The sequence below is a fragment of the Vigna angularis genome, chromosome 5 (assembly GCF_016808095.1).
Source record: "Vigna angularis cultivar LongXiaoDou No.4 chromosome 5, ASM1680809v1, whole genome shotgun sequence".
Lineage (NCBI taxonomy): Eukaryota > Viridiplantae > Streptophyta > Magnoliopsida > Fabales > Fabaceae > Vigna > Vigna angularis.
This window is the reverse complement of record NC_068974.1, coordinates 21,003,460-21,017,623: the sequence shown is the minus strand read 5'-3', so window position 1 is coordinate 21,017,623 and position 14,164 is coordinate 21,003,460. Positions and strand designations below refer to the sequence as shown.

At 38.3% G+C, this 14,164-nt stretch overlaps 1 protein-coding gene across 1 annotated transcript; it reads right to left on the bottom strand.

The window, feature by feature from the left end:
• Positions 1 to 1,494: 1,494 nt before the first annotated feature.
• Positions 1,495 to 11,842, bottom strand: LOC108339268 (uncharacterized). Its single transcript, XM_017576407.1, has 2 exons — positions 9,492 to 11,842; positions 1,495 to 1,573 (listed from the first exon to the last, which is right to left on the bottom strand). Exons 1-2 carry the CDS (start codon positions 11,840 to 11,842, stop codon positions 1,495 to 1,497), a joined length of 2,430 nt encoding a protein of 809 aa, XP_017431896.1.
• Between the last annotated feature and the right edge of the window lie 2,322 nt (positions 11,843 to 14,164).

Here is a 14,164-nt window from a genome sequence, read left to right as displayed (position 1 = left end):
CCATGAATTGTCTGCGTCATAAAACGAATTCCATTGTATCAGCACCTCAGTTACTTCTCGTCCGTTTCTGTTAACCACTCTTTTGTCCAGAATCTGATAAGGTTGCATGATTGGTCCCACTTCAGTAGTGGTAAGAGGTAATGGAAAATATGGTTGCTTAGGATCTCCATGAAATTTCTTAAGGAATGAAATGTGGAACACTTGGTGTATTTTTGCGGAATCTGGGAGTAGGAGTTTGTAAGCTACCTTGCCAATCTTCTCAATAACTTTAAAAGTTCCAAAGTACCTTAAGCTCAACTTTTGATTCCTTCTCATGGTCACCGAATGTTGCTTGTAGGGTTGTATTTTCACTAGAACAAGATCCCCTACTTCCAAGAAAACATCTCTTCTTTTCTTATCCGCTTGCCCCTTCATATAATTCTGAGAATGGTGAAGCTTAGATTTTAATTTCTTCAATAAAATATCACGGTTCTTTAAGCTCTCTTGTAGGTCTACGGGGTCATTGTCACTATGCTCATATTTAATTATAGTTGGTGGTAACTTTCCATAGACCGCTTGGTAGGGAGACATACCAATACTATGGTGAAAAGATGAATTCTACCAAAATTGAGCCCATGGGAGCATCTCCAGCCATTTCTTAGGATGGTCAAAGACAAAACATCTGAGATACATCTCCAAAGTTCTGTTTAAATTTTCGGTTTGGCCGTCGGATTGAGGATGGTATGATGAGCTCATGGCTAAAGTGGTGCCTTGATACTTGAATAATAACTTCCAAAAGTTGTTGATGAAGACTCTATCTCGGTTAGACACAATGGATTTTGGAAATCCATATAATTTGACAATATGTTGAATGAAAGTTTTAGCTACAGTTTTTCTATTGAATCCTGTCTTTAATGGAATAAAGTGCGCGAACTTTGAGAGTCTATCAATGACCACCATGATATTGGAATAACCCCTGCAAAATTGGTAAGCCAACAATGAAATCCATAGCAATGTCTTCCCAAATCAAGTTTGGAATTGGTAGGGGCTGTAGCAGATCAGCAGGTAAAGACTAAATGACTTTAGCTTGCTGGCAAATAGAGCATTCCTTCACAAACATCCTTATATTTTCCCGCATTTTAGGCCAGAAAAATTGAGCACTCAGTCTGGCCATAGTTTTTGTAGTTCCCGCGTGACCACCAATTTTTGATCCATGGAATTCTCCTATGATTCGATTTATCAGTTCTGCATGATTTGGCAGCATAATTCGCCCTTTCCACGTCAAAATATCTTTCTGTATTACATAGTCCCCCTTCTTCCCTGAGTTGTTCTTGCATTCCAGAAAATTTTTCATCAATTCCTCATCTTTTCTGGTTGCTTCTGAACTGATTGTAGCCATGTATTACGTGGTTCTGACCAAGCCATTGCAAAGCTCCTAGATAAAGCATCAGCAGGGATATTCTCTTTCCCTGGGGAGTATTGTATTGTGAAATCAAACCCTATAAATTTGGGTAGTCATTGTTGTTGCTCAGGGGTTTGGAGTGTCTGCTCCAATAATTCTTTCAAACTCTTCTGATCTGTTTTAATAATGAACCTGTGGCCAAGTAAATAATGTTTGAATTTTGACAAAGATTCAGTGATAGCATAGAATTCTCTGGTATATGTCGAATGTTTCTGCATCTTTAATGATAGTTTCTTTGAAAAATAAACAATAGGGTGCTTATTTTGACTTAATACCGCGCCAATGCCTAACCCAGAAGCATCTGTTTCCAAAACAAGAGGTTCTTCAAAATTTGGAATTGCTAGAACATGAGCAGTGTGATAACAGTTGAAAAACTGTTATTTTCATGCTTAAAATTGATACTAAAAGCAACCTTTAGACTTAGAAACTAGCTTGAAATCATACTTTTATCCATATTTTCAGAAATAAGAGAGTTGGACAGGTTTATGCTTGATTTCAGTGTTTTTGTGCAGATTTTAAGGTGAATTTAGTGAAAGAAGTGAAGAATGAGAGAGATGGAATCAGAAAAGGAATCAAAGAGTGCAAAAGGAGAAGCCGAAGGCACCGCTCAGCGGCACTTTACCGCTGAGCGGCACTCAGAAGGTCACGGGAGGTCCGCTGAGGGGCAAAATGGCCGCTGAGGGGAAGAAAAGAGACGCGCACTCACCGCTGAGCGGTACTTTACCGCTGAGCGGCACTTTAATGGGCTTGGACTTGACTTTTTGTAATTTACGAATGATATATAAGCTTTAGGGTTTCCTAGGGTTAGGGATCTTTGGCAGAAACGAGGCAAACACTCTCTCTTCCACCCCTTTGAAGGAGGATCTTGGATGCTCAGGCTACCTCTTCACCTTTATTGGGTTTATTCTTTCATACTTTCATTGTAATTCATCTAGGTTCACCATGAATATGGTGAACTAAACCTTGTATGTTTGTTGGGGAATCAATGTAATCTCTTGAAGCTCTCATATATGGAATTTATGCTTGCATCTTAATCTAAGATTTATGCTTTCTTTCATCATTAGTTAGGGTTTTTCCTCTTTGCTTAATGCTTGCATTGTTTAACTCATTCGATGCATGATTATTGGTTTTGTCGATACGGGAACGTACGGGGAAGTCTAGATCCGGGGAATTTCTCCCAATATGATATTGGTTGTCGTTAAGCTCCTGCACTTATGAACTGATCATTAGGAATGCTAGGAATTGTATGAACTCGTGATTGGGGAGAAGCCTTCTAGAAAGGTACTTTAGAGAGTGGCATTAACAATGATGATTTGAATGTTGAATTCCTAAAATATATGAGAGTGGATAAGATGAAATTGACCGCCAACAACATATTCATTAATATATTCCATTGAAAGTGTGTGTCTTTTGTTTTAGCCATTGATCAAAACTTCATGCATACATGTTTATTTTCTGTCTTGCATATTAAACTCCAAATATTTCGTCTTTAAGTCTTAGCTAATCAAGAAATCACATAACTAAACTAGGCCGCGAGTCCTTTGGGAAGAACGATACTTGGTCTTACTAAGTTTATTACTTGAACGATTCGGTCATACTTGCCGATTGAAAAACAAGTTTGTGACATCATATTTTGGTGCTCATAAATTTGTCCATCAAGTTTTTGGCGCCGTTGCCGGGGACTCGTGGTTTAACTAGTTAATTTGTGTGATTATTGATTATCTTTGACTTGAATTTTAAATTTCTGTTTTTATTTTCTGTTTTTATTTTTCGGTTTTTATTTTATTTTATTTTATTTTATTCTCTGAATCTTATATCTTCTCTTATATCTTTTTGTGCTAACAAATATTTTCTAGAGCTTTGTGCCTAATGTTTGCAGGATGCAATTCGAACAAGAATTTAATAGGCACTCAATTCTACTAAGGTAATTTCAACCACTGGTGGGATCTCACTCAAGCATGGATAATGATCAATTTTGGCAAGCTGTCAAACAATTTAAGAATCGACCACCACAACAATGGCAGCAAAAACCCTCTCTATCGGGAAAAAGGAGAACGTTGGAGGAGGCAGTTCAACAGTACATACAGATACCTGATTGTCATCACAAAACCACTCAAGCTGCCGAAGAATTTGATAGGCCGCCACCACAACAATGGCAGCAACAACCCTCTCTATTAGTAAATTTGGATGACACCCTTCAACGATTTTTGAAAAATTCCGACTCTACTCAGAAAAGCATTGAAGAATCATGTAAAAGGATGGAGATGCACCTTCGTTACATTAGTCAGAGATTGAATGAGGAGGTTAATACTGAAGTTAACCTTAAGGAAGAAGGGCAAGCCATTGCCACTCAAAGTGAAAAGATTCTTGATGAGAAAAAAATAGAGGGAGATGAGGAAAAGATAGAGAGAAAAGAAAAAGAAGAGTTGAGTGAGAAAAATAAAGATGAAGAAAAAGAGAAAGAAGTGGTTGAGAGAGAAGAGAGAAAGAAGATTTGTGTGAAAATAAAGAAGTTGAAAAGAAAAAGAAAAGGGAAGAAAAAAATAAGAGAAAAGAAAAAGAGAAAATTTGGGGAGAGGAAGCGTAAGAAAAAGAAGATGAGAGGAAAGAAGAAGGAATCATATGAAAAATCCCATCCTCATCTAAAGAAGAATCATAGGAAGGAAAAGAAATTTAAGTGCTTTATGGAAATCTTCAAGAAATTGGAGATTAAAGTTCCTATGATTGAGACATTGCAACAGGTTCCTGGTTTGATCAAATTTCTAAAGAAGTTCAGTAGGAAGAAGAAAAAGAAGAAGGAACTTGAACTTTATTAGGTCAAGCTAATGACGTTAAAAGAGCGCTTGCTGGGAGGCAACCCAGTGATTTAAAAACTTTTGATTTTATTTTTGTTTTTGTAACTTTTAATTTGTGGACATTATTTTGTAAATATTTTGTTGGACATAGCATCTACTGAAGGATGCTAGTTGGATATAGCATCTACTGAAGGATGCTAAGTGTGTAACACCTACTGATGGGTGTTAGTGAGAAAATTTTGCACCTACTGATGGGTGTTGGTGGATTTTGGGTCAGGCTCGTGACGTTAAACAAGCGCTACCTGGGAGGCAACCCAATTGATTGATTGTTTTTGTTTGTTTTAGTTGCATAATAGGGTTTGCATAAGCATTTTCAAACATTGAATTGCAGGGAACCAATGAGGGACATGTTAGGAGGCACGTAGGTTAAGAAAAGAAGGAGAAGAGCACATCACGAAAGTGCCGCTGAGCGGTAACTTACCGCTGAGCGGTACTCGCGCAGAATGGGATTTAGTTCCCCTTAGCGGGACCCGAGCCCATTAGGGTATTTTTATACCCCAAGCTGCGTTTTAGGGTTTCTTTCCAGGCTTTTCTCTGCACAAACACTTCCACACACCTTTTCCTAGGTTTTCCACATCTTTTCACTCTTCCCTCTTAAGAAAATATCTCTTCCACTCACTTTTTCACTAGTGTGCCATCAAAGTTTGGGGTTGGAAGAGAGCATTCTAGCTTGGAAGCATTCTCATTGCATCTAGTATCTCCACCCAAGTAAGTAAAAAACATTTTGTTCATTCTAGGGTTCTTGAATTTGAATATGATTGTCAAAGCATGAATATTTAGGGGTTTTGATTTCTATGCATGATTTGATGATATATTTGATGTTTGAACCGATTAAACTGCATGATCATGAACTGGAAAACTGAAAATTGCATTTGGGTGGAGTTAGGACAGCTTTAAAATAGGTTTTTCAAAAATCTGCAGAGTTACCGCTGAGGGGTAATCTGCCGCTGAGCGGCACTCTGCCAGATTTGGTTTTTCTGAGTTTTTGTGTGTTGGACTGTGGCACTGGTGGCGCTGAGGGGAAATTCTGGCCCTCAACGGTGGTTTAGCTTCGAAAGGAGTTGTGTTCTGTGTTTTACTAATGATTAACATCATGTTCTGTGGTTTTGTTTGTGTTTTGAATGTAGGAATGGCATCTTCATTAGGAAAAAGATTGAAAACCATGGCAACCAAGAGAAAGGAAAAGGAACCAGAGCAACCCCATTCTGGCAGGTTCCTCTCTAGGAAACATGAGAAGCACTTTAGGGTGGTTCAGGACAGGAGACTTCTGATGGAGAGAAAGGTTGGAATGATACCTAACTTTGCTTCTCAATTTGGAGAGCAAGTGTTAGGGAATGATTGGGGAAAGCTAGCCACTTATCCTGCACCTGCCAACATAGCTGTGGTGAAGGAATTTTACACCAATGCAAAGAAGATTGGTGATTATCCAGCTGAGAATTATTTGGGCTATGTTAGAGGCCATGCTATCAGGTATGATCCTGATTCTATCAACAACTTCCTGGATACTGTGTGGGCTGGTGAGCAATGTCAGTTTGCTCTTTGCATGGAGGAAGGTGCTGATTTTGAGGATGTGGAGAGAGTGTTGTGTATACCTGGAGGACACTTCCAAAGGAATAGATCTGGCTCAGTGGTTAACATTAGGAGGACAGATTTGACTCCTCTTGCAAAATATTGGATGGCATTTTCTCATGCCAACATTCAGCCATGTTCACATGTGTCAGATATTACTCTCAGCAGGGCACTATTCATCTACTGTGCTATCAGAAATTTGAATGTTAATATTGGGCAGGTGATAGCTGATGAAATTAGTGTATGTGCTAACACCTCAAACAACAAAGCACCACTATGACATCCTTCTTTGATTACTCACCTTTGCAAGCTAGCTGGGGTGGATACTTCTGTTCCACCATTTGAGAGGCCAAGAAAAGCTATTGATGAGGCCTATTACAGACAGTACTGTGGAGGTGAGGATGCTGCTCAGCCAGTTCCACCACGCCGTGCTCGTAGAGAGAGAGGGCCAGCACAGAGCCAGACATCTGCTGATACACATGAAGCAGAACCATTCCAGATGAGGGACATGTATATGTCTCTTATAGGTGCTCAGTTGCAGTCCATTCACAGAGGGCAGGTGGCCACTGCTGAGATGATAGTGGGGATGTATGATACACCTCCAGCCCACAGGTGGACTATGGATGAATTCCACAATGTAGTAGCTTGGCCAGAAGAACCAGTACATGGAGGAGGAGCTGGAGCAGCTGAAGCTTCAGCTAGAGATATGGAAGAAGATGAAGCTGAGGAGGAGGATGCATTTGATGATGATGAAGATGAGGAGGAAGAGGAAGATACAGAGGACAGCTCAGACTGATGAGGAGCTGAGATAACATTTACTGATGAATGTTATCATATGATTATGCTTTTGTGGTTTAAGTTTTCTAAACTTATTTATTTTTGTTTTTAGATTAGGTTTGATGTACTCTATTGAACACCTGGTTTGTTATGATGGTTTGCTATTAACTGTGATTGTGTGATAAGTACTGCTTGATGATGCTTATTGATTGATTGATGTTGAGATAGATGTGCACAGTAAAATGCTTATACAGGTGATTCACAAGCTTTGTGAACAAATGCATGATATTATGATTGTGATTGTGAGATTAAGCAGGATGTGTATGTCAAATGTGAATGAGCTTATATGTGAGGTTTTGAGCTCCAGAGTTTTTGGTATGATTGAATGCTATTACTTTGAAGGCATGAATGATTTTGCCCAGGTTTTCTATGATTGAATCAATTGCTTGTTTTGCATCATGTGATCAAGGCCATTTGTTGGAACCCTTTTTATTGGCCAAATTCATAAAGTTAGCCTACTAAAAGAGAACACGTTGTGTTCTATCCTTTGAACCCTTAGCCTTGAACATACACTGAAAACCTTTGATTGAAAATCTTTACCTTAAGTTAAGTAGAAGATCTTGTATGGTATTGTTAAATGTTCAAGTTTGGGGTTGTTGGGAAAACATGAAAAGAAAAGCATTGAGCTAAGAGCTAAAAAGTAAGAATATGCAAAGAGAAAAGAAAAAGAAGTAAAGCTCAATGCAAATGCAAAGGTAAAAGAAAGTTGGGAATGAATAAGATGATTGTGTTGTTATGATTCTCTTAACTCAAGGATTTTGTGATCCAGAAAAACCAATTTTCTTGTTAGCCCAGCCACATTATAAGCCATTGAAAAGTCCTTGTGATGATGCATGCTTGTGAATGTTTTTGATTGTGGTAAAATGAAAGGTAAAGTTGATTCATGTGACATTGTGATAGTAGAGTGAAGGAGTGAAACACTTTACCTCTTATACACTTGTGTGTTGAGTGAAACACTTTACCTAGTGAGGAAATAGTCCATAAGCACATGAACATCCATGCTTAATTGATTGATCATTCATGAAAAATAGCATTTGTTGGAATTTAAATGACTTTGTGAACACTAAAGCATGTGCACATCTTGAATGAACTCTTGGTCATAAGTTTGAGTGAAGTTGTTATTTATCTTGAAAAAGAGGATTTTTGAATGAGTGAACCATCATATGAATTGGTTGGAGATTGAGTTACATTTTGTTTGCTTGAGGACAAGCAAAGTTCTAAGTTTGGGGTTGTGATAACAGTTGAAAAACTGTTATTTTCATGCTTAAAATTGATACTAAAAGCAACCTTTAGACTTAGAAACTAGCTTGAAATCATACTTTTATCCATATTTTCAGAAATAAGAGAGCTGGACAGGTTTATGCTTGATTTCAGTGTTTTTGTGCAGATTTTAAGGTGAATTTAGTGAAAGAAGTGAAGAATGAGAGAGATGGAATCAGAAAAGGAATCAAAGAGTGCAAAAGGAGAAGCCGAAGGCACCGCTCAGCGGCACTTTACCGCTGAGCGGCACTCAGAAGGTCACGGGAGGTCCGCTGAGGGGCAAAATGGCCGCTGAGGGGAAGAAAAGAGACGCGCACTCACCGCTGAGCGGTACTTTACCGCTGAGCGGCACTTTAATGGGCTTGGACTTGACTTTTTGTAATTTACGAATGATATATAAGCTTTAGGGTTTCCTAGGGTTAGAGATCTTTGGCAGAAACGAGGCAAACACTCTCTCTTCCACCCCTTTGAAGGAGGATCTTGGATGCTCAGGCTACCTCTTCACCTTTATTGGGTTTATTCTTTCATACTTTCATTGTAATTCATCTAGGTTCACCATGAATATGGTGAACTAAACCTTGTATGTTTGTTGGGGAATCAATGTAATCTCTTGAAGCTCTCATATATGGAATTTATGCTTGCATCTTAATCTAAGATTTATGCTTTCTTTCATCATTAGTTAGGGTTTTTCCTCTTTGCTTAATGCTTGCATTGTTTAACTCATTCGATGCATGATTATTGGTTTTGTCGATACGGGAACGTACGGGGAAGTCTAGATCCGGGGAATTTCTCCCAATATGATATTGGTTGTCGTTAAGCTCCTGCACTTATGAACTGATCATTAGGAATGCTAGGAATTGTATGAACTCGTGATTGGGGAGAAGCCTTCTAGAAAGGTACTTTAGAGAGTGGCATTAACAATGATGATTTGAATGTTGAATTCCTAAAATATATGAGAGTGGATAAGATGAAATTGACCCCCAACAACATATTCATTAATATATTCCATTGAAAGTGTGTGTCTTTTGTTTTAGCATTGATCAAAACTTCATGCATACATGTTTATTTTCTGTCTTGCATATTAAACTCCAAATATTTCGTCTTTAAGTCTTAGCTAATCAAGAAATCACATAACTAAACTAGGCCGTGAGTCCTTTGGGAAGAACGATACTTGGTCTTACCAAGTTTATTACTTGAACGATTCGGTCATACTTGCCGATTGAAAAACAAGTTTGTGACATCATATTTTGGTGCTCATAAATTTGTCCATCACAGTGGTAAGGGCTAGCTTCAAGTCTTGAAAAGCCTTGTATGTTGTTGTACTCCACTTAAATGAATCTTTCTTTAATAAATAAGTCAATGGTGTAGCTATTTGGGCATAACTTTTGACAAATCTTCTGTAATAGCCCGTTAATCCTAAAAAACCTCGCAACTGTTTAAGTGTTGTAGGTTTCGGCCAATTTTTTACTGCCTCCAACTTTTCAGACTCCATAGCAATTCCATTTCCTACCAATGTGTGACCGAGATACCTGATCTGCTGCACTCCAAAGCTGCATTTAGAGAACTTAGCAAATAATTGATTCTGTTGAAGAATCCTCAGCACCACTTCTAGATGGTATAGGTGGTCTTTCCAGCTTGAACTGTAGACCAATATATCATCAAAGAAAACTAGGACAAATCTTCTCAATACACCCTTAAAGATTTGATTCATTAAACTTTGAAATGTTGTTGGCGCATTGGACAACCCGAATGGCACAACCAACCATTCGTAGAGTCCTTGATGAGTCCTGAATGCAGTTTTATGTCGGTCCTCTGGTTTCAGTAAAATTTGGTGGTATCTAGACCGTAAATCCAGCTTGGAAAAATAACGAGCTCCATACAACTCATCAATAAGTTCATCCACTGTTGGAATTGGGAAACTGTCCTTAATTGTTATAGCATTCAAGGCTCTATAGTCTGTGCAAACCCTCCATGTGCCATCTTTCTTCTTGACTAAAATAATTGGAGATGAAAAAGGACTGTTGCTGGGTTGTAGAATGCCCTCTTTTAACATACCTTCCACCAAATTTTCAATTTCTTCCTTTTGATTGTGTGGATATCTATAGGGCTTCACCTTGACTGGATTTGATCCTTCTAACAAAGGAATAGAGTGATCATGACTCCTTGGTGGAGGTAGTCCACACGGTTGGCTAAAGACAATGCTGTAATTGTGTAATAATTTCACCAAGTCTGGCTCCATGTCCTCTAGAAGTTCAAATAGAGGAAAATTTTGAGTGGCTTGATGGACCATCTGCATACTATATATCTCATCTAGGGCATTAATGTCCATCATTCTCCTTATGTGATGTAGTTGAGCTGTTTTAGGTAACATGTCTCGGTCACCTTGTAATGTAGTGAAGCGACCATCCTGCAAAAACTTGATTTGCAGCGAATCATAATCTGCTAAGTGGGGGCCAATTGTCTTCAACCAATTTGCACCAAGGATGAGATCAGCACTAGAGAATGATAAAAGAAACACTGATAATGTGAAAACATTGCCCTGTGCTATTAAAGTCAAATTTTGTATTAAGCCCTCAGATTCCATGTAATTCCCATTACCAACCATTACTTTGAATGAAGGAGTCATCACCACGGGAAGTTTCAAAAATTTCACAACCCTTGGTTGTAAGAAATTATCAGAACTGCCTCCATCAATCAATACTTTGACTGACATAGTTCCAATATGTGTTGTGAATCGAATTGTCCCTACTCCGAAACCACCTTTCAAGGCATTCAAAGATAGGTGATGATCTTCGTTTCCAGTTGCTTCCTTGTCTTGGGGTAACTCAGTCTCTAGTTCCATATTATCTGATTCGTCCTCCCCCAATTGTAGGACAAAACATTGCTTGTTTGGGCACTTGGGATTAAAAGAGAATTTCTCATCACAGAAATAACATAGACCCTTCTCTCTTCGTATTTGCATTTCTGCTGGGCTTATTCTTTTGACATTGGGGTTTCTTAATGGCGGTCCTAGTGGGTTAGGTAACAACGGAGGTAAGGAAGATTTGGAAGCTGGTAGGATGGTCCTTGTTGTGTTTTGAACCCTGGACGTAGTTACTTTCGGAGAAGTTATGTATCGAATGGTGTAATTAGGGGTAGGCTTGGTTCCTGGCATATATTTCTCTTCATATAGTTTAGCTAATGCTACTGCTCGTAATAGGTTTGTTGGAGTCAAGGCAATCACATCTCTTCTAATATCAACATTTAAACCACTCATAAAGCAATTTAAAATAGCTTCCTCGGTTAAACCCTCACAGCGATTTGCAAGCAACATAAATTTCATATAGTAATATGATACCGAGCCTTGCTGTTGGAGCTTAAACAGTTCTGTCATTGGACAATCAAAGGGAGAGGGCCCAAATTGAGATTCCAGAGCACGCTTCAACGCTGTCCAGGTTGTGACCACTTCAATCTTCTGGAACATTTGGAACCATAGCACCACGTCATTCTCAAAATGCATATAAGCTATTTCAACCCGCTCAGCATCAGGTGTGTTGTGGTAGTTGAAGAACTTATCTACTTTAAAAATCCATTCTAAAACTGGGGTGGAGCCATCGAAGTGCGGAAAACCGAGAGAAATGTCTTTTACCGAGTTCGTAGAATGTAGCGGATGAACTCTAACTGTGGAATTTGAGTTCGAAGGACTTCCAAATGTCTGAGTGGAATTTTGCAATAGTTGTTGTAAGACGAGTTTGATTTCATCCATCGTCGAGTCTTGATTTCGATTTCTCTCATCTATCGTGCTCTGCAGCTTTTCCACCGTTGCTGTTAGACGACGCAGATCATCAATCGTTGTGCGGATCTCGGTTTGGAGCTCTTTCAATCTTGTGTTCTCAGTCATGGAAGACAATGAAAGCACCAATGTAACAGTGCTAAATGAGGTATGTATAAAAATCGAACAGAGCAATGGAATTTTATTGAGAAATAAAGTTGTCTCAGTACAAATAATCCGTGGCTAACAATGAAAATGACAAATGCAGAAAATAAAACTGTATGAGTCACAGCTGAACCATGATGTGTTCCATTCCTGTAAAAGAATAAAGGAAAGGAACTTAGAGAATTATCCACACTGAAATCAGAGAAGAAGAATCTGAAGAAAAAGTGATTACAGAAAGAGGGACCATACCACCGACTGACTATCCCTTAATGAAATCCCTCCATTTAGTATTTCCTCTCCTCTCATGTGTCCCTCTGCGCACTCCCATGCCTTCATCTTTGTTTGACACGTGGCCACTAGGTGTAACCGTTTCTCCCCTTAACACTGTCATGCTTTATGCGCGTGACAGGAGCTTTAATGGTTAAGGAAGATTTGATTTTGTTTGCTTTTTTTGGATAAGGTAGATTAACCTATAGAGTTCCAGATTGGGAGAAAGCTGGGGTCTGTGAGTGGATTCAAGTTGTGGAAACTCTGTTGTAATTCAATACTGCCGTATACATTGGCTGTATATCATATGATCCTCCATTTAACCCAAAATCAGGATCAAATTTTTGCATGTACCTGCTATACAAATTATAAGTAGATTATTAGGCTAATTCATACATTAAATATAACTGAGTTTTTATCTTGCATATATGCTAAATAACAAAGAAAATGACAATTTCCTTGGGACTTCAGCCTGCCATAAAGGTTGATTATTATGATATGTGATAGACACAAACATATTGTCCTGGAGTTAGAAATGGAAAAATGGATTCAATTACCCATTGGGTTGACCTGTTATAATCAGTCATTGGGGTGGGTTAATTAATATCAGTCATTGACACTAATGGGGATATTAGAGCCTTCATCTTTTGTTGAGTTGGGAGAGAGAAGAGGCGTTGGAGTTGTTGTTCAACCCCTTGAGAAACATCTAAGGGTATGCCATGATTCTTCAAATGGAAGGCACCCCAGTTCTCACATGCAAGGGCTATGAGTTTCTTGGCATTGGGATCCACCAGGTCTATGATGGGTATGGATGATGATGCAGGATTGTTTGAAATTACCACCCTCTTCAAGGATACATCCTGTGTTCCATGTTTCCTTTCTTGAGAAGGCAGTGGCTGACCATAAAACAGTAGATTAACTACCAACAGAGATAGAAGATGAAAATGTGGAAGTTGTGGAGCCTGAATCAATATTAGCTTACATAAGTATTATGAAGAGGGGGGAGTGAGTTAACCAAATTCTAAGAGTTTGAGAGGAGAAATAAGAGAAACAATTATGGATATCTTATGTAACTAACTAAATGGCACTTAGTAAGTCAGCTCGTTAGTTAAAGTTAGTTTTTTATGAGGACAAACTGTAATGAGGGTATATATAAAGGATAAGGGAATATAGTATGGGATTTTTGTGCATTGGTTGAGAGGAACAGGTTCCTCAAAATTCCTGGGTATACTGTTTCCTATAATTGTTTCATTATTTAGTGAGTAACATAAACAGTCTCTTGTCTTCTCTGTTCTTTTACTCTTTCTTTTCTTTATTTTTGTTATATTCTGGTATCATTTTTTTTTTCAAATTGTGTTCAGAGCTTATTGCTCATCATTTCTTGGTTTTCATAGTGATTATTCTCTGGTTTACTAGTAACTTCAATAATGTCTTTTTGTTCATTTACACAGGGGGACTTGATTTGTGGTTCCTGCCCTTGCATTTTTCTGATGAGAGCAATTTGGAGGAGTTCATGTATTTGCAAATAGATCCGCCTAATGACTATTACAAAAATTCAGTGAAATATTTGCAACTAGCTCTCAACTCAGAACCTTCTGCTTTGGCAACATTACTTCCATTGGTACAGGTATAGATTATACATTTCAAGTAATTTTGATGTAGCCATTAAACATCATTTTGTATTTCGTTCATGTTTGTTTAACTGAAAATCAGGTTCATAACTTTTGAAGCAATAATTTATTACATTACCTCCTGTCCTTGCTCAAAAGTACTTTGTCTTAAGCTTTGCCCATAGTTAAATGGGAATAAATCATATTTATACCTTAAACAGGTGAAAAACTGCTCCATTCCACTGAATAAATGGTTAACTGAAGTTCATTTTTGGAGATAGCCACATTAGGATAAAACTGTTTTATAGTGGGTAATAAAAGTAATTAGATACACTGGTTTTAGTTGTTCAAACCTTGTTGTATCAGTTTTGGAAGTTTTGAAAATGTTATATTTTGTTCTGGACCAATC

Excerpts from the sequence above, each read along its gene's own strand:
- LOC108339268 (XM_017576407.1), bottom strand. The coding sequence starts at position 11,842 with ATGACTGAGAACACAAGATTGAAAGAGCTCCAAACCGAGATCCGCACA. Across the intron at positions 1,574-9,491 it reads TTTGGAGTGCAGCAGATCAG|GTTCATTATTAAAACAGATC; the intron begins GTATCTCGGTCA and ends ACTTGGCCACAG.